Below are 27,265 nucleotides of genomic sequence, written 5' to 3' on the forward strand. Positions count from 1 at the left end.
ATGCCCGTCCTGATTTCTCTACCTTGGTCATTGTTTTCATTTACCCAGGTTCCCAGATATTTGTAATTATTCACTCTTTCTACTTGTTTTCCGTCGATATCTAGCCTTTCTTCTGTGTGTTGCTTATGCTGGGGCCATAGTAACGTCTAATGCCGTTAATTAACGCATTATTTGCCATCTCTGTAATGCAAATAATGCGTTAGTTAACGGCATTAAACGTTACTGTGGCCCCAGCATTAGAAATAATCATGAACTTCGTTTTCAACGTTCATTTGTAGTCCATATTCTATACTGACTTGATGTAATCTATTTACTAATCGTTGCAGTACTTCTAGACTGTCTGCAAAAATAGCGGTGTCGTCTGTGAATCTTATGTAGTTCAATATTTTTCCGTTTATTGATATACCCTGTTCTTCCTCTGGTATTGCTTCCTTAGAAATGGCTTCGCTGTACAGGGTTATTCATTATACTTTGACCCCCCTGTAAACTGCTTTATTTACAGAATTAGAAAAAAATGTAAAATACAAAAGTTATTCGATTTGTAAATTATGATAGTTTGATATATAGGGTGAGGCAGATAACTGGCCTATTAGAAATATCTCGAGAACTAAAGGTAACAGAATCATGAAAATCTGAATAAAGGGGTTTTGAGGAATGATCTATTAAATGAAAATATTTTCATCTCTTTGCAACTTCCGGTTATACCGGAAGTTGCTTATAACTTGGTTTTTTTAAATGGGACACCCTGTATATTTTTACATTTTTGGATTCTCCTCAATATCTTCTTTCTTAAAATATGAGATTTTGTAATACTATACAGGGTATTTTAAAAGATATTTACGTTTTTTTATTAATTTCGTAGCAACATTCACACCCTGTAGAATTGTAATAGTTTGACATTAAAAACTCTGCTTACGTTCAAGTGATTTCTAATATAGTCTATTATTGTTAAGAATCATTAGTATAGCTTATTTTGAAATTTTAGTATACAGGGTTGGTCGAAACTCGGAATAAATATTTTCTGAGTTTTCTTAAATAGAACACCCTGTATTTTAGTATTGTAATGAAATGGTATTTCATAGTACTTTTTTATTTTATAAGTATTCCCTATACCTAACTGCTTTAATTTGTGAGTTATTGGTGATTAAAGCTAAACATTAATTGCAACAAAAAATATGTAAAATTTTATTAGGTTGGCCGTGAAAATAATCAATTACAAATAATTTTTCAGAAATAAATACATATTAATCCAGACTGATCCTTAAAATTACCAATAATGGTTTAGCTATCAAAATACCTACGTAATTAAGATTGTTGGTGCGACTAACAATTAAGCACAAATTAAAGCAGTTAGGTATAGGGAATGCTTAAGAAATAAAAAAGTACCATAAAATATCATTTCATTACAATACTAAAATACAGGGTGTTCCATTTAAGAAAACTCAGAAAATACTCATTCCGAGTTTCGACCAACCCTGTATACTAAAATTAAAAATTTAGCTATACTAATGATTCTTAACAATAGTAGACTATATTAAAAATCATTTGAACGTAAGTAGAGTTTTAGTTGTCAAACTACTACAATTCTACAGGGTGTGGAGATTGCTACGAAATTAATAAAAAAACGTAATTATCTTTTAAAATACCCTGTATAACATTACAAATCCTCATATTTTAAGAAAGAAGACATCGAAGAGAATCTAAAAATGTAAAAATATACAGGGTGTCCCATTTAAAAAAACGAAGTTATAATCAACTTCCGGTATAACCGGAAGTTGCAAAGAGATGAAAATATTTTTATTTAATAGATCATCCTTCAAAACCCCTGTATTCCAATTTTCATGTTTCTGTTGCCTTTAGTTCTCGAGATATTTGTAATAGGCCAGTTATCTGCCTCACCCTGTATATATCATACTAGTGACATCATCCATCTGGGCGTGATGACGTAATCGACTATTTTTTTAAATGAGAATAGGGGTCGTGTGCTAACTCATTTGAAAGGTTATTTAATTCGCTATTCAGTATTAAAAAAATAATTAAATTAATTGACACAAAAAAAAAGAATGTACTACTGTCAGAAAACAGAAATAAATATTTATTGAACAAATAAACATTACTTTTCACTTAAATTTAATGTTCAAGCCGACAGCCATCTGCCTCTTGGCAGTTTGAACATTGAATTTAAGCAAAAAACAATGTTTATTTGTGCAATAAAGTTTTATTTCTGTTTTCTAACAGCAGTAGAAGATATTTTAAATTAAATCAATTACATATTATTATATTCTTCTTTTTGTGTCAATTAATTTAATTAAAAAAAATTTGGGAACCCCTGTATGAATAATTATCTTAATGTTTATATTACTGAATAGAGAATTCAATAACCTTTCAAATGAGCTAGCACACAACCCCTATCATCATTTAAAGAATAGTCGATTACGTCATCACGCCCAGGTGGGTGACGTCACTAGTATGATATATATGTCAAAAAATCATAATTTAAAAATCGAATAACTTTTCTATTTTACATTTTTTTCTAATTCTGTAAATAAAGCAGTTTACAGGGAGGTCAAAATATAGTGAATAACCCTGTACAGGTTCAATAACAATGGAGACAACACACAACCCTGTCTAACACCTCTTTTCATTTCTATGGTTTCCGTTTTCGACATTTTCGATTTTAACCTTTGCTTTTTGATTCCAGTACAGATTGACAATAACACGTATATCTCGACTATCCACATTATTTTCTTTTAAAAGTTCTACTTGCATCCGACGCCCTGAAGAGCACTAAGGATTATGAGAAAGAAGAAGAAGTTCTACTGCAACTGCTCCACATAGTGGATACGTTGGCGCTCCCCCTCGGTGCAACAATGCGCGATCCGCTTCGGTGCTCCAATCGGTATCGGTTTTTATGTAGAGGAGCGCATGCCGTATCGATTGGAGCAGTTGCACGGAGCGCGGAGTACCAACATAATGGATACGTGCCTTTAGAATCAGCGCGAATCAGGTGCTATGTGTGAAGTGGGGACCGTCTCGTTCGTACTCGACGGCGCACAGCGTTATCATACAGGGTGTCCCAAAACTGAAAAATACGAGACCAATCCTTTTCAAAAATCTATCGAGTGACACCACACACGATCCCCCCACTCCATCCTCTAGAGGTGGGGTGGGGGTAATAAAATCATGAATGGAGACCCCCCAGTTTTTGTTGCAGATTTGAATTCCATACGTAAAAGTAAGGATTTTTTATTCGAGATCTTTTTCGAATTGTGGATAGATGTCGCTATAATCGGAAAACAATTTATCGTGATATCTTGGGTAAATTATAGAAACGGTCTAATATCTCGAGAAATACACTTTCAATTTTTTTTTTATTATTAACTCCATTGAGTACAACAACCTGCCCATTGGGCATTAAGCATCTGTTATGGTAAAACTTTCAAATGAAAAACCAAAAATACTTGTTTAATATTTTTTAAAAACCTATCGAATAACATCAAGCATGACCCTCCACCCTACCCCCTGGAGGTGTGGTGGGGGTAACTTAAAAATTTTAAATAAAAACCCCCATTTTTTATTGCAGATTTGCAATAAAATGGGGTGGAGTGGTGAGTCGTGTTTAGCGTCATTCGATAGATTTTTAAAACTTATTTAACACGTATTTTTCAGTTTTTCGATCCGATGTTTATTTCGAAAAATATTCGACCATTCCGATACATTTGGCATTTGGGACACCCTATATAAATCTACCATTTTGTAAAAATCAACATGTTTTTGCAAAATTATTTTGCAATATTTTTCTTCATTGTTATTAATAATATTGATAGAATAAATTTTCTTCTTTCATAATTTCGTATAAACAAATACAATAACTTTTAAACTATTAATTCCATTTAATATGAAAGTTATATTTATCGTGTCATCATGTATTTCTAGATCGAGTATTGATTATAACGCATATGTAAAGTATGACATAAATATAGATATTTTTTCTTGCACAATAATTGTAAATGAGTAAGAAGTTTAATTTATTAAAGCATTTATTGACTGGCGTCTGGCGTTTTTATCGAAAACGAATAAAATCACATCCAAACAAACCTATCAAGTAACCTAATAAACTGACAAGAAAGAATATTCAGTAAACGATGCAGACCAGAAACTCTTAAATACCGTATGCTATAGCTATTAAGCAAACGGAAATATAAAAAGAAATTTAGAAATGAGTCAAATCGCACTCAAACAAATTAGCAAGTGGCCTAATAAACTCAACCCAAGAGAAAACCTATCGAACTTTATTGGCAATATTACTCTGGCAATATTCCCCCTTTTAATAGAGTCATAAACAAGTTTACTGCATGATTAAATTAATTATCTTAAAAATATTTCTCTAAGTGATTAAAATTATCTCAAATACTACTAAATCGAAAACAAAATGTTTGAATTAGATGGTTTATTTAAGCATTTTGAGGACCACATTCTGAAGCTGTGTGGAGTATTCCGTTGAAAGGCAATCTTTTTAGAATTTGGCACATTAAGGTCTGTGTACACGAGAGAGTAACTTGCGATAGCACTTCTGACAAAAACTTCCGCTAACTGCGTACAGAAATGATTGCGACCTATTTACACGATATATAGACCAGGGCGCATCTGTAAAAATATTAGTACATTTGGACGTTGAGAGGTGACTCAAATTTTTTTGCAGAAATTGCTTGAAAATAAATCAAATAATAATATTTGAGTTATCCTCCCTCTCAAAAAGGTCCGGAACATTGTTTAAATAATCAAAATGTCAAAAATTGAAGGAAAAATTCGATTTTTTTCTTCGTTTTTTGATTATAACTTTAAAAGTATTCATTTCCGAGAAAAGTTGTACTGACATAAAAGTTGCGTAATTAAATTTCCTACAATATAGAATTGGTTAAAAATTTAAAAAATAGTCACTCTTGTTGCAAAATAGCAATAATTGTGAAAAAAACATACAAAAACAAGTATTCGCATTTTACGTTTTTCAACCATTTATACTACACTTAGGACCTTTATATTTCACTCTTAAAAACTTTATCATACAGTAAAACAATACTGTAAATTTTATTAAGATCGGTTCAATAGATTTTGCAAAATAAATTTTGCAATCCAGCTTTCGTAAAAAAAAATCATTTTTTCAAAATGTTACAGGACTGAAAATAAAGCAGATAGGAAGTTGAAAATTTTTTTGCGAATAGAAGTGTACTGTACCTTTCATTTACAATTTTTCAAAATTAAAATCGATTAATACCACGGCGTCAGGAATTTTTTTAAGTAAACATTAATTATTGGTGCTACGCGCAGGACAGCGGATAGTTTGCTCTGATTGGGCATTCCAATGACCTTTGATAATGATTGATACATTTTAATTTTTATTACATTTCGATATAGATGAATAAATTTGTTTATTGCAAAATAAAAACAAATACTCTATCCTTTGAAATAACAGTTTTATTAGCAAAAACTTTCTTTGTTCATATATTTTAACTTAAATAATAAATGTTTATTATTTTTAAACATATGCAATTGTTTAAACAATATTTCACAAACAATAATAAAATTAGTTTGATTTTTGTGGAATTAAAATATTAAAATACAACAAAATATAGAGTAAGAAAATAATATATTAGATAAAGATTGGAAGAAATTTTGGTGGAAATCAACTTGTGTGAATCGAACACCGCTGTCCTGCGCGTAGCACCAAAAATTATTGTTTATTTCAAAAATTTTCTGACGCCGTGTTAATTAATCGATCTTAATTTTGAAAATTGCAAATGAAAGGTACAGTAAACTTCTATAAGCAAAAAAAAATTCAACTTGCTATCTGCTTTATTTTCAGTCCTGTAACATTTTGAAAAAATGAATTATTTTTGCGAAAGCTGGATTGCAAAATTTATTTTGCAAAATCTATTAAACCGATCTTAATGAAATTTACAGTATTATTTTACTGCATCATAAAGTTTTTCTGGGTGAAATATGAAGGTCCTAAGTCTAGCATAAATGGTTGAAAAATGTAAAACGCGAATACTTGTTTTTGTATGTTTTTTTCGCAATTATTGCTATTTTGCAACTAGGGTGACTATTTTTTAAATTTTTAACCAATTCTATATTGTAGGAAATTTAATTACGCAACTTTTATGTTAATACAACTTTTCTCGGAAATGAATACTTTTAAAGTTATAATCAAAAAACGAAGAAAAAAATCGAATTTTTTCTTGAATTTTTGATATTTTGATTATTTAAACAATGTTCCGGACCTTTTTGAGAGGGAGGATAACTCAAATATTATTATTTGATTTATTTTCAAGCAATTTCTGCAAAAAAATTTGAGTCACCTCTCAACGTCCATCTCAAAACAGATGCGCCCTGGACTAATAGTAGGACAGCAAGTCGGACAGCAAGAAGAATTTGACAGACAGCCTGTCGAGTTAACGGAGACAGTAACAGCAATGGTTACCAGAATAACAAACGAGGAAGTGGCTCAAACGTTTCAAAAAATAAAGAAAGGAAGACCGGGAAGTATGGAGAGCATTGGGAGAGACAGGAATAAGTTGGCTAGCAGGTCTATTTAACAGAATTATGGAAGTTGGACAAATCCCAGACGAATGGAGAAGCAGTATATTAGTACCTGTCTACAAAAACAAGGGAGACATTCAACAATGCACAAAGTACAGGGCTATAAAACTACTTAGCCACACCATGAAAATATGGGAGAGAGTAATTGATAGACGGATACGTGAAGAAACCGAAATATCCGATAATCAATTTGGCGTTATGCAGGGCAGATCAACAACAGATGCAATATTCATTGTAAGGCAACTGATGTAAAAATACAGGAATAAAGAGACCAACGCTCATATGGTATTCATTGATCTTGAGAAAGCATATGATAGAGTTCCTCGAGAGATTCTGTGGTGGGCTCTCAATAAGAAAGGAGGCCCTGGCGAATATGTAAAGATTGTGAGAGATATGTATGAGGGAGTAACGACTAGTGTTAGGACAGGTGTGGGAGAGACTGATAAATTTCAGGTGAAAGTAGGATTGCACCAAGGCTCGGTGCTTAGTCCTTATTTATTCTCATTAGTTTTGGACCAGATAGCAGCGAAACTACAGGGTAGTATTCCATGGTGCCTAATGTATGCTGATGATGTAGTGTTAATAAGAAATAGTGAAAGAGATTTAGAACAAAAACTGGAACAATGGATACAAGCTCTGGAGGAAAAGGGTTTAAAACTTAGTAGGACAAAAACAAGAGTATTTGGAATGTTCATTTAAAGATGGAGTTACTACAAATAAAATGGTATCTTTGGATGGTGAAATGATTGTGAAAAGCAATAGTTTTAAGTACCTAGGATCGGTATTACAGAGTAATGGAGAAATAGATGGAGATGCATGCAGTAGAATTAGGGCTGGATGGATGAAGTGGAAAGAAGCGAGTGGTGTGTTGTGTGACAGAAAAATTCCAATGAAGCTAAAGGGAAAATTCTATAAAACAGCCATAAGACCGGCTATGATACACGGAACTGAATATTGGGAAGTGAAAAAGAAAGAGGAACAACGAATGCATGTGGCGGAAATGAGAATGCTTAGATGGATGAGTGGAGTGACAAAGAAAGATAAAATTAGAAATGAGTATATTAGGGGAAGTCTAGGTGTGGCACCAATTGATGCCAAAATGAGAGAGCATAGGTTAAGATGGTTTGGTCATGTTCAACGTCGAGACGTTAATTACCCAATAAGAAGAATAGCTGAAGTGCAGATTCCTGGAAGGAGTAGGAGAGGAAGACCAAAGAAGACCTGGTTGGAGACGATAAGGCAGGACATGTTGGTAAAGGGGATTAACATTGATATGACCCAAGATAGAATTGTGTGGAGAAATGCAATTAGGGAAGCCGACCCCGCATAGGGATAAGGCAAAGAGAATGATGAGTAGGACAGCAAGTAGTGTGGTAAAATGTTAGTTATTACAATGTTGCGTTAAAAAAAAACAAAAAAGAAAAAATTCTAGAAAAATATTATGGATTAAAGAGTGGATAGCCCGGAGACCAACCATTGATGCTAATGCAGTGTTATTATCTGAATAATTGAGAAGTGAAGATCCGAATCAGTTAAAAAAATTTCTGCGTATGTTAGAAACGGATTTTAATTTTTTGCTGTTAGTATCTACTAAACCAGCACTACTTACTAGTTAAGTATGGAACCTCCGTAAATCGTTCTTCCTCTCATCTATGATATCAGCAGCAACGTGACAAATCTTGCAGAAAAGCGCAAACCAGGCGCTAATCCAGCAATAATGTCCATCAGTTAGTCACTCAAGCACGTTTCGCAATTCCAATCAAACATTAACAAATGCACAGTATTCCACGCTATCAGAAAGCTCTTAATTAACTTCTCTTTCTTCTGAGCCTCAAGTTTCAAGCCCTGTCACTGGTGGAGTAAAACAGTTCCAGTTGCCGACCATTCAACTGCCGACCTCCGGGCACCTGGTGCCCAAGATCATTGCTGAGGCACGTCATCTTGGAGTTTTGAGGGTTAAATTATTGCAAACAGATAACTTGGGAGATTACGTTATCTTCTGGAGTTTCGAGGGTTTTTGGACATCATGTGCCCGGAGATCGGTACTGGTGGCGTATTCTTGTTCAGCGACCCCAAAAAACCCCCGAGTAATCTGTTTGCATCAATTTAGTGTCGAAAACCATTTAAACTCCATATAGTCGGTTTAATGTGAAAAATGCTTAAGTCCAATATATCTAATTTTACAGGAAAGGCAAAAAACCAGCTGTGCATAATTTTCCTTGTATACAACAAGATATAATGTAAAAAGTGCACAACTCCCTAAGCAATTGAAATTTTATTAGTAATCAACAGAGTCAGGCAAATATGCAATAGTGCATATGCATATGCATTTGCATATTTTTGTAGGTTCTCTTGAATTTTGCATATACTGGTATATTTAAAAATAAAGTGCATATAATAGGTTTTCAAAGCGAATTTATTTGTTTATTCATGGTTCAAATACCTTCGTACCTGATATTTCGGTGTGGATCAAGGCATCCAGAATAATTGGTCATTGATATAGGAAAATTATTATGCTCAGGATGAAGTAAGTAAATACAAAGTAAACCTAAATATTTTAAATTGCATAAAAATAATCAGAAAACCAAAAAATATACATTTTTAATTTAAAATGCTTTAAATAACCCCCGATCTAAAAATTATTTAGTTTACTCTAGGATTTTTTTTTTGCAGATTCCATGCGAAAAAAAATTCCAAATATTCCAGCATTGCAAAACTGTTTTACACACCGGTAAAAAATAAATTAGAATCGGGAGAGAAAAGGCAAGATTCGATATCTAGGTGCTTAAAATCAACTAATCGGAAATCAAGTGAGCAAGAGACATTTAACCATGATTTGTTGGAAGCATTGTGTGGCATTGTTAAGCTAAAATATATCTTTGTTCAAATTATCAAACGAAAATTTGCGAATATTTCTTGGAAAATACTGCAAATGGAATATTCCAAGTGAAAGAAGCTTAAGAAGAAACGAGATCGGTTCTGTAGGTATATTCTGCGGTACTGAGTAACATAAAATTAGAGACAATAGGAGACAATTATTTTTATGTATGTGTGGATGAAACAATTGATTCTTCTGGACGTTACATCGCACATTTATTATCGGATGTCTTAAAAATGGGCAAGCTTGTAAATCGCATTTAATTGCTTCCAAGAAGTTGAATAAAACCAACGCACTAGTTAACAGTTTTAAGGTTTTTGCAAGACAGTTTAGCAATTTTTTTCTTCTTTTAGCTGTTCCCAACGAAAATTTTTTATTTTTCTTTTAGATGCTGCACCTTACATGGTTAAAGTAGGAAGCTATTTGAAAATTTTTTATCCTCGTTTAGTACATACAACTTGCCTAGCACATGGTTTAAATAGGGTCGCAGAAGAAATTAGAAATAAATTTCCTCTTATTAATAATTTTATTTCAAATATGAACAAAATATTTCTTAAGGCACCTATAAGGTATCAGTTGAATAAAGAACATTTGCCGAATCTCCCTCTTCCACCAAAACCTATTGTTACTGGATGAGAAATTGATTAGAGGCTGCAATTTTTTATGCAGAAATTTTTGCTGAATTGAAGCCAGTAGATTCTTCCGAACCACTTATACTTTTCAAAGAATTGGTGAAAAATAAAATAGTACCACAGCAACTTTCATGCTTAAATATTTTGTACATACATGCATATTTGACACAAATAATACATACATATACATGCATATTTGACACAAATAATACATGCATATACATGCATATTTGACACAAATTATATGCATATATATGCGCATATATCTTCCTTTTCAGCCTGCATATTTGCCTGACTTTGGTAATAAATTTATTTAATCATTAAAAATATGTTGTGTCAATCTAATCTGTACTTATCCGTGTGCAAAAAACACATTTGATTTTATTAACAACAAACAAGCAGCGATATGTCACTAACAAGAATGGACTTGTGCAGATTTCATATGGTTGTCAAAATTAACGGTCTTTTGCAGATATCATTTTCACAATTGTTGCAATTTTAACAAGATCTAGCCAACTATATTAGAAGAAAACAAAGCTGTAAAAAGCTTTGGGATAATGCTGACAGATGTCATCAAAAGTCTAAAATTGAATATTTTGGACTTATACATTTTTCACATTAAGCCGAAGATTTCGCCTGCCTTAACAGTAACCTTGGGCACCCGGTGTCCCGGATGTCGGTTTTTATGACGTATTCGTGTTCAGTGACCCCAAAACCCCCCGAGTAACAAAATCTGGTCCTTAATATAATTATTTTGACATGTTTATATACTTTTGGAGCCATTTTATGCACTTTAAATGCAATTAAGCATTTTTACCAATTTTTCTATTCTATCTACATAAGGATTTTTACAGCTGTCTCCCCCTTCTTCTTTCAGAAAACGTCCCCAGTCCTTTCTGTTCAGCCATTCTCCGTCTCTTAAGGTCTCATTTATCCATGGCCTCGTCCACTTTATCCCTCCATGATCATCGGGGTCTACCTCTTCTTCTTTTTCCTATTGGGCTCCAATCCTAAATCTTTGATATCCACCTTATACGAACTGCTCTTCTCACATGCCCATACCAAATTAAACGTCATTGTTAAGTTTTTTTGCAATGTGGGGATAAGCTTTCATGGTTGGTCACTTCTAGTATGGAGCAGCAGGCCTACGTCTCTCCGATGAGACTCCAACAAGAGTCGAAAATCGTCGATTCAGAGTGCTGGACTGCGCTCCGAAAAGGACGATTCTGAGTGAAAAATAGGATTGGTTTGACTTCGCATTGCAACTGAATAAAAATGGTATACATTTTTAAAACCTTTTTATATACTTGGCTTGGTTGGTGTCACGGACTCCGCAAATTTTGTAATCCATTTTAAAAATAGTTCTAGGCTACCTAGACACCTGAAATTTTCAGGATAGCTTATAACTAGCTAACAATGCAATATTTAATTGCTATTATACAGGGTGATTAATTATTAGTGGGGTGAAGCTCCTTAGATCCGTTATAGTAATGTATAGCGATAAAACTTCATAACAAAAATTATAGCGAACTTTGAGCTTCACATTACAAAATTAGTTAGGATGTTACAGGGTGTTCGATAACATAGTGGCAGACCAAACTTATGTTTTTTTTAACAGAACACCCCATATTTTATTTTATATTCGAAATCTTCGTAACTTTTCGATTACAAAAATATAAAGGTTTGGTATGTTATACGGGGTATTTACAAAGTTATAACCAATTTTATATGAAAATCGTAACAAGTTTAACTACCTGTATAAATAAAAGCAAGCACAATGGTTTATTGACGTCATATTTTTTTATTTATTGTCAAAATTTTCGTAAATGGTTGTTTTGCTAATTTTCTTTATATTGAATACAGGGTGAGTCAAAACGCAAGTACATTATTTTCTCAGTAATTTTAAATAGAACACCATATATTTTATATCATTATCGAAAAGTACCATTACCATACTATAATTTTTGTATAACATTCCCTATGTGTAAATTTATTAGTTTTCGAGATATTTTCATTTTTCAGAGCAAAATTATTAATAATTACGGGTCTAAATCTTTCCAAATTTTAAGTAAGCCATGACTGATTAATTGTCTAAAACTTACAATTTACGATTACTGATTATCAATCTGTAATCAAAGTTGGCTTCAATTTTTGTTATTAACTTTTATTACTATCTATTACTTATCACGGATCTACAAAGCTTTACCCCACTGACCAATCACAATGTACGGATAAATCGAATTTTTTTAAATTTCAAACTATTTTAAAAATGTGACTAATGCAATAATATTTTAAAGTACGTTAATAAATCGATATCTACAAAATGATGGTGCCTCAGTGGCATTAGACTGCAGATCGAGAGGTCCCCAATTGGAACCCGGCTGTTGCGTATCTTTTTTTAATTGTTTTAATAAATAATTAAAAGTTTATATACTTCAAATTATATATACCATTTTAAACAACCGTGGTATTATAAAAAATATTATTTTATACTAGTGCAATTTTTGGAATCATAATTATAAATAACAGGTAATACACCTACTAAAAATTCATATTTTATAAGTTAATTATTCTTTCCAAGCATGTTGTGTCCTATATATGTACAATAACAAAATTGTGATATTATAAAAAGTACTTTTTTATTAGAGTGTAATTTTTTGAATCTTAAGCATCTTATCGTTAAATCGTTTTTTGTTAAATTATTTTATATTCTTTCCTATAATTAATAAAAAGGTTTTATTATAAAAAAATTATTTTTTATTAAAGTGTAATTATTATTTTTATTTTATAGTCGTATTACTCCTGTAGAGTAACTAGGTCCATTTTCCGTTGGAACTTTACCAAGCTGCAGACGGGGGTTGTGAATTGCATAGTGTAGAATTCCTTCCCTTTGCATCCATCTGGCTTGCAAATTGTAGAAGCCTTGGAGGCACCAGGGAAATGGACCAACAAGTTTTTAATTTAAAAATCTTTTACTAATAGTTTTAATATTTTTCAATATTATTAATGTTGCTATTAGGATTGAAAACTTTACCTTTTAAACGTTTTTCTTCGATGTAGCTGAGTATGTCTTGTTCTACTGCCATTCTTCGTTTTATCTCCTCATTTCTAATGTGATATATTCTTATCACTCTGTAGCTTCTTTGCATGAACTCCATTTCAGTTGCTGTAACTTTGGACCTGTTTCGTTTGTTTATTACCCAATTCTCTGCTCCATAGGTCATTACACTACGTACCAAGATGTTATATATGCTCTTCTTTGTATTTGTGGTAACATGTCTATCCCACAGTACCCCGTTCATTTGTTTAATGCATGTTCTTATCTGTGCTAATCTGGTAGTTATCTCTTACTCGGTGGTTCCATTCTTTGAGAGTATGAATCCTAAGTATTTGAATTTTTCAGTGCCGTTAATTTCCCTATTATCGTCCATTTCCAAGTTTCTCACTAGTTTTTGTTCTGTTTTATATAATATAATATTTATAAGCTGTTGTTATTGTAAAGGTTTTTTACGGCTTCTATTAATCTCTGAGTTATTCCGATTTCCCCCATCGTGTTCCATAGTTGTTTTCTGAGAACCGTGTCATATGCCTTTTTTTAAATCGATGAATGCCATGTGTATTGGTCTATTTTTTGCTATCTTTTTCTCAATTATTAATTGAATGGTGGGCTACAACAACGTTGTAAGCGACATATTGGGTCAAAGTGAGGTTTTAATGCAATGTTATTGTATATCCAATGACCAATGCGATCATCTTTCAATCAGGCTAAAAACATTTTACTTTCCCCGAGTTTTTCGTACCGCAATATTGGTATCCGTATTGTCATAAATGACTTGTCAATAAGTTTTTTCCATCTCCTGCATAATCTTAATTCTGTCGCTTACAACATTGTTGTAGCCCACCATTCAATTGTTGGAGTGTACATATGTGGTCTATGCAAGACCTTCCTGCCTCCATGCCGTCTGATCTTCTCCAATATAATTTGAGATAGATTTTTCCAGTTTTTCTTTCAGTATATTTCCATGTAACCTGCCCATATATGCTATCACACTGATGCCTTTGTAGTTCTCGCATTTCTTCTTATCTCCCTTTTTATGTATCGAGTTTGTATGTGATTTGGACCATTCGTCTGGTGTTTCGTTCAGGTTTCTAGCGTTACTCGTTACTGAACATTTCGTATAAAATCCTTTGTAGTTTGTCTGTTCCGTACTTAACTAGTTAATTAACGATTCCTCCTGGTCCCCATGATTTTTTGTTCTTTAAAGTTCTTATGGCATTCTTTACTTCGATTAATGTTATCTCAATATGTTCTTCATTCTGATTTCGTTGTTGTTCATGTTCTGTGTCTTCTTCTTCTTCACGTGCCATATCAGAATTATCCGACGTTGGCGATCACCATTGCGAAGGCTTCTTGATCTTCTACATTCTACAACATGGAATAATTGTTCTGCATTTGATATCCGAGTCCATTCACGAATGTTTTTAACCAAGAAACTTGTTTTCTTCCTACACCTCTACGGCGCTCTATTTTGTCTTTAACCGCTTGTTAATATGCAGGCGGTTTGCCAACATCGACGCCGCGATTTAAATGAAAAACCCAACCACCGCGATTCAAGTTAACATAGAAACAAATGCAACCGTTCATCATCGTACACATGCAACCGCGAGTTTACCAGCGTTTAAACTGGTAAATCGCGGCGTTTATGTTGGCAAACCGCTCTATCTGAACAAGCCCTAAGGATCAGTTGTAATATTTTATATTGACTTACCCTCACTATATATACCAGATAAGATATTTTTCGATGTTTAACAGTCTTTAGCAGTTCTCTATCTTTGTTGACCCTCCTTAGTACCTACTTCTTCATTAGTTTTTCTTGCTGTCCAAGGTATCTTCAGCAGCCGTCTATGAATCCACATTTCCAATGCTTAATTTTGTTTATAATCGATACTTTTAGCGTCCACACTTCTGCACTATACAAAAGTACGGACCAAACATAACACTTAACCATTCTTTGTCTTTGTTCTAAACTGAGATGATTATTGCAAAGAAATTACTTCATTTTCTAAAAGTAGTTTTAGTCATTGCTATTCTACATTTTATTTCTATGTCTGGATCTAGTTGGTTGTCTGTGTCTGTCTCTATGAAACCCAGGCGGTGAGTAGTTCTTTATAGTAGTCTTCCCACTCTTTTTCTGATACGTATTGTATTTGGACCTTTTCATTGTTATTTTTCCTTAAAGATTTCAATATTTTCCAGGATTCCGATTTCCTTGTTCCTCCTACGTATTGTTGAATTTGTGCACATATTTCTATTGTAGACTTTTTCCTAACATCATCCCGAACACAATGAAAAAAGTTGCAAGTCGATAGACGCTGTATTAGTCTAGTCGCAACATAGGGGGTCCCGTAGGAAATTTTAGCTCGCCGTGATTTGATGGTGGTATTATAGTTTTTTGGGCCGCTGAATCCAATGGAAGTGGTATGGAAGCCCAAATATTGTGCGTTTAATTGTTATTAACAAATTATTGTAAAATTAGGTACTTTTCAGGAATTATTAGAAGCCCTGTAAATAAATTGATAGTGTTAAGGTCTTCTCTGGTGTATTTTTGGTCGCTGAATCGAATGCGACTAGTCGCGATTACTCAAAATATGTTCTTATTTTGGTAATAAGAAAATAATTGTTTATTCGCCGAAAAGTTCGAAATAATAATGCGCTATCTACAGCAAGTTTGTAGTCTTTTTCATAGTATTTTTATACTCTAAATCGATTGCCACTAGTCGTGATAGCTTAAACCAAGTTCCGACTTTGATATTAATAAATTATTGCAAAAATAGCGGTTTATAGTACGTTTACTCACGGTTTTTGCTCTAAATTTTAAAAAACCACTTGGATTGACATGAAATTTGGCATACACGTAGCTAACATGTCAAACAAAAAAGAGATATTGTGCCGATGCGTGCTTTTACCCTGGGGGAGTTTCACCCCTTTTCGGGGGTGAAAAAAGAAACCTTTAAAATAAGTGGATTATAATAATATATCCGGAATTATAATAAATCCGGAAGTGGATAAACTGATTAATTCTAAACAACTTTTGTTCTATACAGTTTTTTCACTTAGTCAATACTTTTTGAGTTATTTGCGAGTGAATAAAATATTCATTTTTCAACAAAAAAACCCACGTTTTTAGACGGTTTTTCGCAAATAACTCAAAAATTAATATTAAAAAAAAATTCTTAGGAAAAATATAGACTATAAAAAAATGAAAAAAATGGTGTATGTGTGAGATCCGTAGACCTAGTAAAAGCGGAGTTGTAGCTAATGAACAACAGGTTCATATTCGTCAAATTCCAAATCGAATATTTCAACATAAAATAACTACAAACTGAAGCTATTTTTAAGGAAATTTTATTAAAACTTTCTTAGAGCTTTTAAAAAAAACTTTATTCTTGTTTTTTGAAAAAGTATTTAGTATTAAAAATAAGCAAGTTACGCTCAAAATATAGTTGGTCCCTTTTTTTGGTAAAAAAAACGGGAAAATCACCTCCTAATTAGCATTTCAAATGAAATTAATCGTTACCGTTTCACAAGTTGCTTTACTTATGTTGTATTTATATGATCTGTAAGTTTCATCAGTTCAAAAGTGCTTATAAAACCAAAAACGTGTTTTTTGTTAAAAAATGAACATATTCACTCGCAAATAACTCGAAAAGTATTGACAGTGAAAAAAACTGTATAGAACAAAAGTTGCTTAGAATTAATCAGTTTATGCACTTACGGACTTATTTTAAAGGTTCCTTTTTTTCGCCCTCGAAAAGGGGTGAAACTCAGTCAGGGTAAAGGCACACATCGGCACAATATCACTTGTTTTGTTTGACATGTTAGCTACGTGTATGCCAAATTCCATGTCAATCCAAGTGGTTTTTTTTAATTTAGAGCAAAAACCGTGAGTAAACGTACCATAAACCGTTATTTTTGCAATAATTTGTTAATAACAAAGTTGAAACGTGGTTTAAGCTATCACGACTAGTGGCAATCTATTTAGTGCATAAAAATACTATGAAAAAGACTACAAACTTGCTGTAGATAGCGCATTATTTCGAGCTTTTCGGCGAATAAACAATTATTTTGTTATTAACAAAATAAGAACATATTTTGAGTAATCGCGACTAGTCGCATTCGATTCAGCGACCAAAAAATACACCAAAACCAAAGAAGATCTTAACACTATCAATTTCTTTACAGGGCTTCTAATAATAATACCTGGAAAATACCTAATTTTACCATAATTTGTTCGTAACAATCAAACGCGCCATATTTGGGCTTCCAGACCACTTCCATTGGATTCAGCGACCCAAAAAACCTATAAAACCACCATCAAATCAAGGCGAGCTAGAATTTTCCACGGGACCCAGTGTGTTGTGACTAGACTATATTTAAAAATCGATTTATTTTTTCATATAGGTATGCCCTGGTCTAAAAAAAATCGCCCGCCCTTGTTAAAAAAGGTTATTTAAGTTCAAAACGCCTTTGAATTAAACAACTTACTGACGATAGATTGGTTTTGTTCCAGTTAAAATACACACGGATCACTAATCAACCCGAATTTCAGGACCGGATGCGGGATAAAATATACTGATTTTGTTTTGTGTTTTCCTGCAAGTGAATAGTGTGAATAAATTAATGCAAATTATACAGTGTGTAGGAAAAATTCTGCAAACTATTATGACTCACTCACGTTCATTGTGATTTTTATAACAAAATAAAGATTCGTGAAAGTTTATCTGTAGGATGTAGACACATGGCTAATTGCATTGTTTACTTGTATACAAGAGCATTCAAAAGTTTCGTGTCTCCATATTATTATAGTAGTTGTGTGAATGATTTAAATATTGTATTTATATGGGATTAAACCACAATTGCTGCAATGATTATTACATTTTACGTTTGTTTTTGACGTTTCAACTTCTACTCCGGAAATCAAATACCTCCTTGTTTTTTAAAACACCTAATCTTTTTTGAAAAAATTATAGGGGTCCTCCTCATTTGTGACCCGGCTAATCCACGGAATTTTAAGTATTCTCCGATGTAGCCATCTCTCAAATGCTTCCAATTTTCTGCACATATCTTCGTTCAAGGTCCATGATTCAACACCATAAAAAAGGACAGAGAAGACGTAGCATCTCATCATTCTTACTTTTATACCAAGAGAGAGGTTGTGGCTCTTAAAGAAGGCTTCCATGCGGTTGAAGGTGGACCTAGTTTTTCCGATGCGCGCTCTTGCCTTTTGGTTGGTGATCCATTCTTCATTTATTATGGTGCCAAGGAATTGTAGTGAGTCACTCTTTCTACCGGGGTTTGGTTGACATAGAATTTTACCTTCTGTTATCTTTTTCTTCTTTTTCTTACTAATGGTCATAAGCTTTGTGTTCTTTACGCTTATATTTAGTCCTTACTCTTGACTATAATACGTGATTTTGATCCAAGGACGTGTAGGTTATCTAGGTTGTCCGCAAGTACTATCGTGTCATCTGCATGCCTGATGTTATTTAGTCGGTACCCGTTTAGTAGAATACCTTTTTCAGTTTCGTGCAAAGCTTCGATAAATATTTTTTCAGAGTAGGGATTGAAGATTAGAGGAGACAGAATACAGCCTTGCTTCATTCCACGCTGATTTTCCCATATTCGGTGTGTTCACCTTCAACTTTAAGATTTGTGGTCTGATTCCACTAGAGGTTTCTAATTATTTTCAGATCTTGGTTGTTAATTCCTGCTTCTTTTATAATTTGCATCATCTTGGCATGCTGTACTCGATCAAACGTTTTCTCGTAATCAACCAGACAAGCATATACATCGCAATTGAGGTCTCTGCATCTCTGGAATAAGACTTGTAGTGAGATCAAAGCCAACAGCAGATCTCTCCTACCAACAGCATTTATGAAACCGAATGGTTGGTAGACAAGGGCGCATCTTTTTTTTTATTGGGGTGAAACGCTCTTAGCAGACTAGAGAAGGTATCCCTGGTACTATTGGACTCGGACAGGACAGAAGAATACCAACTAAAAACCGTCCCCTCTTCCGACCCGGAATATCTCGGGATCCCTGGATCCCCGAATATCTTTAGAGAACGATACATGGGGATATTCCGCGCTGTCTAGGATGTAAGTTAGAAATATGTATGTCCTATTCGTCTGCCTAAGAGCAGCAGGAATAGGTGGAGATTCTTTTCCTGAAGTGGAAAGTGGGCTAAGCGCCTATCGGGAAGCGATAGAGCTTATGGTGATAATTTGACTTTTTCGCAGCTTGTAAATTCTGTTATGGATTATCTTTAGGAACAATTTTAGAAGATGACTCATCAGACTTATTGTACGGTATTCTTCGCATTTTTTGGTTCCTGGTTTTTTTGGAAGTGCAATAAACTCAGATTTTAGCCATTCTGTTGGTCTTTCTCCAGAGTTGTATACATATGCTGTTAAGTATCTTTGTAATGATTGCTATTGATTCGATGTCCATTAGTTTGAGTAGTTCTGCTTGTATATTATCGGGACCTGCTGCTTTGCCATCCTGTTCACGTGTATAGGACAACTATTTCCTACGACTTTTACTAGATTATATTTTTGAAGATATGTGTCTCTCGCATGATAGGTACATAAGTTACATAAGTTTTCTTCTTTTAATAAAAAATATTAAAAATTCATTTTATTTTCAGATAAAAACATTTTTGGAGTACCATTGGCTATAACCTTTCGAAGATCTGGAAAATTTTTACCTGCTCAAATAGAAGAAGCCATGCTGTGGCTTGAAGAAAACGCCTCGGACCAGGTAGGAATATTTAGAAAATCGGGTGGCAAGTCCCGGATCCAAAAGTTAAAGAACAAAATAGAAGCAAATCAAAGAGTTGACTACAGTGATCAACAGTGTTATGATGTTGCCGACATGTTGAAGCTGTACTTCAGAGAGTTACCGGAAATCCTGCTAACGGGTAAATTATCCGAAACCTTCATTTTAATATTTCAGTGTAAGTAAAGATTCTATTTTACAATATACTACGTATAACTATGTATATGCAAGTTTCATCTTTGTCAAGTTATCAAGCTGAAATATCAAAACGTTTTATTTTCTATTAGTGTAGTGTGTATTCAGTGACCCCAAAAATCCTCGGAGTAATCTGTTTGTATCAATTTAGTGTTGAAAACCCTCGAAACTCCAGATAACGTGCCTTATCAGTGAACCTGGGCACCAGGTACTCGGGTGGTCGGTTCTGATGGCGTATTCATGTTCAGCGTCCACAAAAACCCCCGAGTAACAAAATCTGACACCTAATATACTAATTTTGACATGTTTATGCACTTTTGTATGCATTTTATGCACTGTAAATACAATTATGTATTTCCACCCATTTTTCTATTGTAGACTTTTTCCCATACGTCGTCCCGAACACAATGCAAAAGTTTAAAGTATTTATAGTAACGAATTTATAGTAACCGACCATTGTTAAATAATCATTTAAAATTTACAAAGTTTAAATAATTACATGAAACCCGTTATAAACAATGATTTGTGCAAAGCACATTTCAAAAGATATCAGTCAATATTTAAAGGAACCGTGGCAACTCTGTAATTTAAGCCCCAAATGAATTCTGCATCCATTCTCCGGTTTGCGCGCAGCTCACGTCTATTCCTATACCGGTCAAAGTGTCATCATCATCATCCAACCTCTTCTGTCCACTGCTGGACAAAGGTCTCTCCCATTTTTCGCCACTCTCCACGGTTCTGTGCGTCTTGTTGCCATTTCTTGGATATTCGTTTCATGTCGTTCATCCAGCGTGTTGGTAGTCGTCCTCTGCTGCGTTTGTCTTCTCTTGGGCGCCAGTCAATTAGTTTTCTGGTCCATCTTGAGTCTTTCAGTCTCGCTATGTTACCTGCCCAATTCCAATTCAGCTTGGCTATACGTTCGACGACATCAGTGATACGTGTCCTTTTCGTTAGGTCTTGGTTCCTTATTTTGTCTTTTTTTGTCACGCCGAGAATCGATCTTTCCATGCGTCTTTGTGCCACTCGCATTTTTAGTGCTGTTGTTTTTGTGAGCGTGAGAGTTTCTGCTCCGTGTGTCATAATAGGAAGAACACATTGGTCAAATGCCTTCCGTTTCATAGCTATCGGGCTGTTGCTCTTAAAGATGTCTCTTAGTGAACCATACACCGCCCAAGCAAGTGTTATTTGTCGTTAGAATTCACAGGGTCTGATTATCCTTGCTTATTCTGATTTCATGACCGACATATATGTACTTTTCTGTCAATTCTACCACTTGATTTTGGATGGTTAGGTGTTCGCTGGAAACTAGATTTGCCATAAATTTGGTCTTACTGATGTTTATTTTTAGACCTATTGTTGAAGATACGTTTTCTTGTAGCATTTGTTGTGCTTCACCCAGATTTTCGGTAATAAGTACTATATCGTCGGCAAATCCCAGATGATTGAACATTTCTCCATCTATTTTTATTCCTCAATGTTCCCACTTTAGCATTTTAAAATCGTATTCGAGGATCGTTATAAATAATTTAGGCGAGAGAGGGTCGCCCTGTCTCACACCTCGCTTGATATGAATTTCTCTGGTGGTATCATGTAGTTTTACACGCATTGTGGCGTTTTGGTATAATTTTTGTATTAACTTTGTAAACCGGTAGTCTATTCTACTACCTATTGTTTAGAGCAGTTATAATGCTGTCTAATTCCACAGTGTCGAAGGCTTTGTGAAAGTCTACGAAGTTAAGTACCAGTGATCTGTTATATTCTATCGATTTTTTTATTAAGGTTTTTACTGTTTGTAGGTGATCGTTTGTTCCGAATTTTGAACGGAAGCCAGCTTGTTCTCCGGGCTGGTAGAAATCCAACTTTTTTTCTAGCCTTCTCGTAATTATTCGGACAAACATTTTATAGATGTGGTTCAATAAGCTGATTGGTCTATAATTTTCTAGGTGTGCCGTGTCTCCTTTCTTGTGTAGTAAAATTGTTAATGCATTGTTCCATGTTTCCGGTATGCAACAATCTTTTAGGCAAAGGTTAAACAAAATTTTTATTTGGTTGAGAAGGGCACGTCCGCCCATCTTTATAGCTTCTATTACGACTCCATCTTCTCCTGGCGTTTTGTTGTTTTTCATCTTTTTCATTACGTCCTGGATTTCGCTTAGTGTGATCTCTGGCTGAGTTCTGAACCCTGGTTTATAATTTTGCGTGATGCGGCGGCTTCCGAGTTCGTTTGGTCTTCTCTTTGACTTGTGTATAGTTATTGATAGAAGTCTTCAACTATGTGCAGTAGTTCATCTCTTTTTGACGTGGGGACTCCTTCTTTGTTCTTTAGTTTGTTTATTTCGCATTTTCCATTGTTTAGCCGTCTTCTCAGGACTTTCAGACTTCTATTCTGTTCTATAGTTCGGTGGAATTTTTCATTCTTAAATTTCCTTAAATCTTTCCTTATAGCTTTCTATACTTCTTTATTTATTTTTCGCAGTTTTTCTTCGTCAATGGTGTCGTTTCCTTTGATTTTTCTTCTAGTTTCCATTAGTTGCTTTGTTTCAATGGTTATTTTTTCGTCTTGGCGTCTTTTAGGGCAGCATTTTACTTGAGCCTCTCGAATAGCTTCTACGATATTTTCGTTTAGGGCATTTACATTATTCATGGATTCATTTTGTTGTAGGATTTTATTGATATTGCCTTAATATTCATTTAAATTTGTTGGGTCGTTCCATATAGGGGTTGGCTTGCTTCCTAATCATTTTGAATCTTTCTGTTATTAAGTCTAATTTTAATTTGGCTCTTACCGTTCTATGATCGCTGCCTGTGGTAAAGCTATTAAGGACTGTGACATCGTTGAATATATATTTTTGTCACTGATTATGTAGTCTATCTCGTTTTTGGTCTTGCCATCTGGGCTTTTCCACGTCCATCTTCTGTGATCTTTTTTAGAGAAGAAACTATTCATCTGGTATAAATTTTGTCGTAATAGAAATTCTAGTAGTGTTTGTCCTCGGTCGAAGTGTAACTAACCAGTTTTAACATTCCAATATATTTTAGATATCCCAACATACTTGCGCATGGAATCGGTTATCTGTGCGCTTCTGTTGTTACCCGAGGAACACTCTCAAGTATTACAGGCTGTGTTAAACTTCTTATTGAATATAGCGAGCAAATCAGAGCAAAACCAAATGAATGAGTACAATTTGGCACTGTGCTGGGCGCCTACATTGTTCGATTTTTCGTCGATTGCCAAACAATACCAACAACCAGCGGCAGGGGCACCTCATCCAAAAGAATTGGCAGAAAATAAAGCAGCACAGGAATGTTTGATGTTCTGTCTTCAACATTTCCATAAATTATTTAAGGTAATGCATATTTTTAAAACGCGGGCGGACAGGCGTGCTTTTAAAAATCGCAAGAGTGGGCACGTGTCGACACTTTATGCCGCAAGTAGAAAAACGCATAAATTAAATTCAAAAGACACATAGTGATCCACACATATAAATAATAGTAAATCTGAGACAGTTAAAACAAATCTTTTATTTGAAAAAAGTACAAAAATAAATATTTATAAGCTATTTATAATATATATACTCACGGACAAAAATATTGAATATGCATGTGGAATGAAATTTTGTGTGCTGTTATCCTCAGCTCCCTGTATCATAGGAAGAGGATTTCTTTTCCGAATGCGATGTTTTAAAGTATCATATAAATGCTATAATCGGATTTAAATCTGATCTGAACTTTTGCTAGCCAGTATGAATATTGAATATTGTAAAAAATTTACAATTATTTATGATGGCGAAGTCCTGTTATTGTTGAAGAAACAATATTTAGCATCTTATATTGCTTCGAATGGCTTCACTATAGGAAGTTGATGTGTTAGAAAACTATATATTCATATGTATGCACAATGTTATTGTTGTCTGATATAACGAGATCCGCTTATAACGAGGTAATTAGTCCGCCATTTCAGTTCTCGTTATAGAGGGAGTCTACTGTAATAATATTTTACGGAATCTTGAAATTAGTAAAATGGCGGCATAGAGAATCGATAGCGTGCCCGCCGTGCGCCATAGGGTTAAAAAGTTTAGGCAAAAAAGTTAAATTATTGAAAAGTAGGTACTGGGTGTTCAATAAGTTTTGCGGTTCGATAAGTGAGGGCGTTGCTACTAGCCTAATTTTGTTTTGTTATGTTGGTAAACTCTCCATATGAGCATAATATGTGCAGTTTTATTTCAATCTGTTATTTCATTTTTTATTTACACGCCACTTAGTATCGACGTGTCACAAAAATTTTTACAATGGAAATAATCAAGTATCGTGCAATGATTGAACCTTTATTTGTGGAAGGCATAAAAGCAAACGAAATTTATTAACGTATGTTGAAAGTGTATAAGGCCTCTTCGCCTTCACTTAGTACAGTAGAAAGATGGGTTGCTGAATTTAAACATGGTCATGCAAGCCTTAAAGACAATCCACGTCAAGGACGTCTAAAAACAGCAACAATATCAGAAATCGTACAAAAAATATAGGATATTATATTGGAAAATCGTCGAGTGACTGAAAGAGATTTAGTAGAAGCCCTAGGGATCTCATTTGAATGAGGCAATGTATGTGGACAGGCTAAAGGGATGCGCTTAGCGCACACCGGAAGACATGCCTTAACGAAAGTTGAATTGAATGTTGAAAGGAACGTTGAAACGTATGTTGAAAATGAAAGCGCACCAGTGTGGAACATAGCTATTAGCAGTGTAGGCAATATTTTGACTATTGGGTTTCACAAAGCTGTGTTCACAATGAGTGCCGCATTCGCTAACAACGGAACAAAAACACATGTTATTCTAATACGACTTTGTCAGTAAAGAATTTTAAAAAAAGAATAAAGTAGATATTGTGCATCAATTTATCACTGTAGATGACACTTGGTTCTATCACCATAATCCTGAATCAAAACAAAAGGCTAAAAAGTGAAGCCGGTTCTTCGGCTCCGAAACGAGTTCGTGTCCAGAAATCGGCCAAAAAAGTGTTAACATCAAAAAACAGTAAGATCCTGTATAAAAGGTATATTTAAAAAACCCTCAAAAGGGCCACATCAAATTCACATAACTAGTTTTCGACTGGTTTACTAGTCATCATCAGTGCTTACGTGCAATGTGCATGCTAACCACCAAGATAGTATTATACAAAATACCAAAAAACCATCTTGGTGGTTAACATGTACATTGCACGTAAGCACTGATGATGACTGGTAAACCAGTCGAAAACTAGTTATGTGAATTTGATGTGGCCCTTTTGAGGGTTTTTTAAATATACCTTTTATACACGATTTTACTGTTTTTTGTATCACATGGTATACAGCCAACTACAGGAAAACTTTTTCCTTGTGGATTTTTTATTTGTTAACATCAGTTTCTTTGGGATGCGAGAAGAATTTTCTTTGTGGATTACTTTCAAAATGGTAAAACAATAAATTCTGGATATTATTGTAACCTTTTAGACCAGCTAAAGGAAAAAATTCGTGCAAAAAGACCTGGTTTGCAGAAGAAGACAATCCTTTTTCATCCAGACAATGCACCGTGTCATTTGAGCATTTTCACCATGGCTAAAATCCATGAATTAAAGTTCGAATTGTTAAAGCATCCAATCTATTTATCAGATTTGGCTCCTAGCGACTTCCATCAGTTTCAATGCCTAAAAAAATTCATGCGGGGATAACGCTTTTCACCAAATGATGAGTTATATGAAAATACTTCGACGAATATCAGAGAAAAGTTTGTTGGATAGCAAAGAAGATAGCATAAGAAGATCATGCAATGTAGAAGACATAAATGGATGGGTGAAAAAACGGAAACAGGAGTGGAACGAACACATTAGTAGAATGGCAGAGGATAAAATAGTACGAATAGCACGAGTTAATACACCAAATGGACCAAGAAGTATTGGCAGACCAAGAAAAAGATGCTTCAAAAATTTAAACAATTTAGGAGGCTAATATTGAAGAAGAGACAGTCTTTAAATCCAACATACAAGAAGGAAGAAGAAGAAGAAGAATCAAATGATGAGTTCATAACAGCTGTGTAATTTTGCAGTCCTTCCAGATTCTTACTTCAAGGATGGAATTTATAAATTAAAATTTCGTTGAAACAACTGCATTCATGTTCAGGAAAACTATACTTAATAATAAAGTGTATTTTTAACCATATTAACCATAAAATTGTGTTTTTCTTATCGAACTGCAAAACTTATTGAACAGCTTAGTTGGCCATAATGTCAACAATGGTATTAAGTCAGCAAATATGTCAAGATTATGTCAGGTTAGATTTAGTTATATGTACAATAGATATTTTAAAGAGACGGACAATGGGATATTTTAAAAATTCTATTCACTGCCTTTTTAGATTCCCTATTATTTTATCAACCAGTGCAACTCGAGTGAGATGAAAGAGATAAAACCAAAATTATTTACAGACATAGGAGACGATAAGGGAGGCTGGAGAGAATATTTGAGAGAATGCCATAGTAACTTAATAAAAGAATCAAAAGAAAAATCTCGGGGTTGGAAAGAAATACCCTCTCTATGTCAAAATTCAAAAATTTCTATTTTCTACAAGAAAGTGTCAGATGGGTTGCCCTTGAGATTCTGGAAAGTTTCAGCAGAATTGGACGCACCTCCTTCAGAAGTTACGCTTAGAATCCTTAGAGAACGACACATTTGGGATCCCGATCTAATCTCGGCGAAAATTATAGCACAGTTAGACAACCAGACTGAAATATTTCAATACGTAAGGAAGAGTGTCATACCCATACCGAACGAAGAATACTGTTTGATTCGAACATGGAGGTCAGATCTGCCCAGAGATTCTTGTACTATAGTAGAAACTTCCGTCGAATATCCCGGAACAGTGAAAATACCAAATACATTTCGCAGCATTGTATTGGCTTCTAGGTATATTATTGAACCATGTGGGTCTGGAAAATCCAGAATTATTCACTTTTCCAGAGTAGACATCATGTAAGTACTAATATATTTCTCTTCGAAGTTCAACTTACCCATTACCTTCAGAAAATATTATATTTAGATCCATTTTAAGGTACTTACATATTTATTTTCTATAAGTTATTGATGTGTTCTAA

The 27,265-nt window shown here is 34.1% G+C and overlaps 1 protein-coding gene across 1 annotated transcript in view; it reads left to right on the forward strand.

Moving 5' to 3' along the window:
* The window catches only part of LOC114325425 (rho GTPase-activating protein 7), a 198,042-nt gene that overhangs the window by 169,242 nt on the left and 1,535 nt on the right, over positions 1-27,265 (forward strand). The window contains exons 10-12 of the mRNA XM_050641267.1: positions 19,818-20,126; positions 23,183-23,490; positions 26,530-27,143. Of these exons, the coding sequence (XP_050497224.1) occupies positions 19,818-20,126; positions 23,183-23,490; positions 26,530-27,143 (1,231 nt within the window). The remainder of the gene's footprint in view (positions 1-19,817; positions 20,127-23,182; positions 23,491-26,529; positions 27,144-27,265) is intronic.

This window comes from Diabrotica virgifera, chromosome 10 (assembly GCF_917563875.1).
Source record: "Diabrotica virgifera virgifera chromosome 10, PGI_DIABVI_V3a".
In the NCBI taxonomy this organism is placed as follows: Eukaryota; Metazoa; Arthropoda; class Insecta; order Coleoptera; family Chrysomelidae; genus Diabrotica; species Diabrotica virgifera.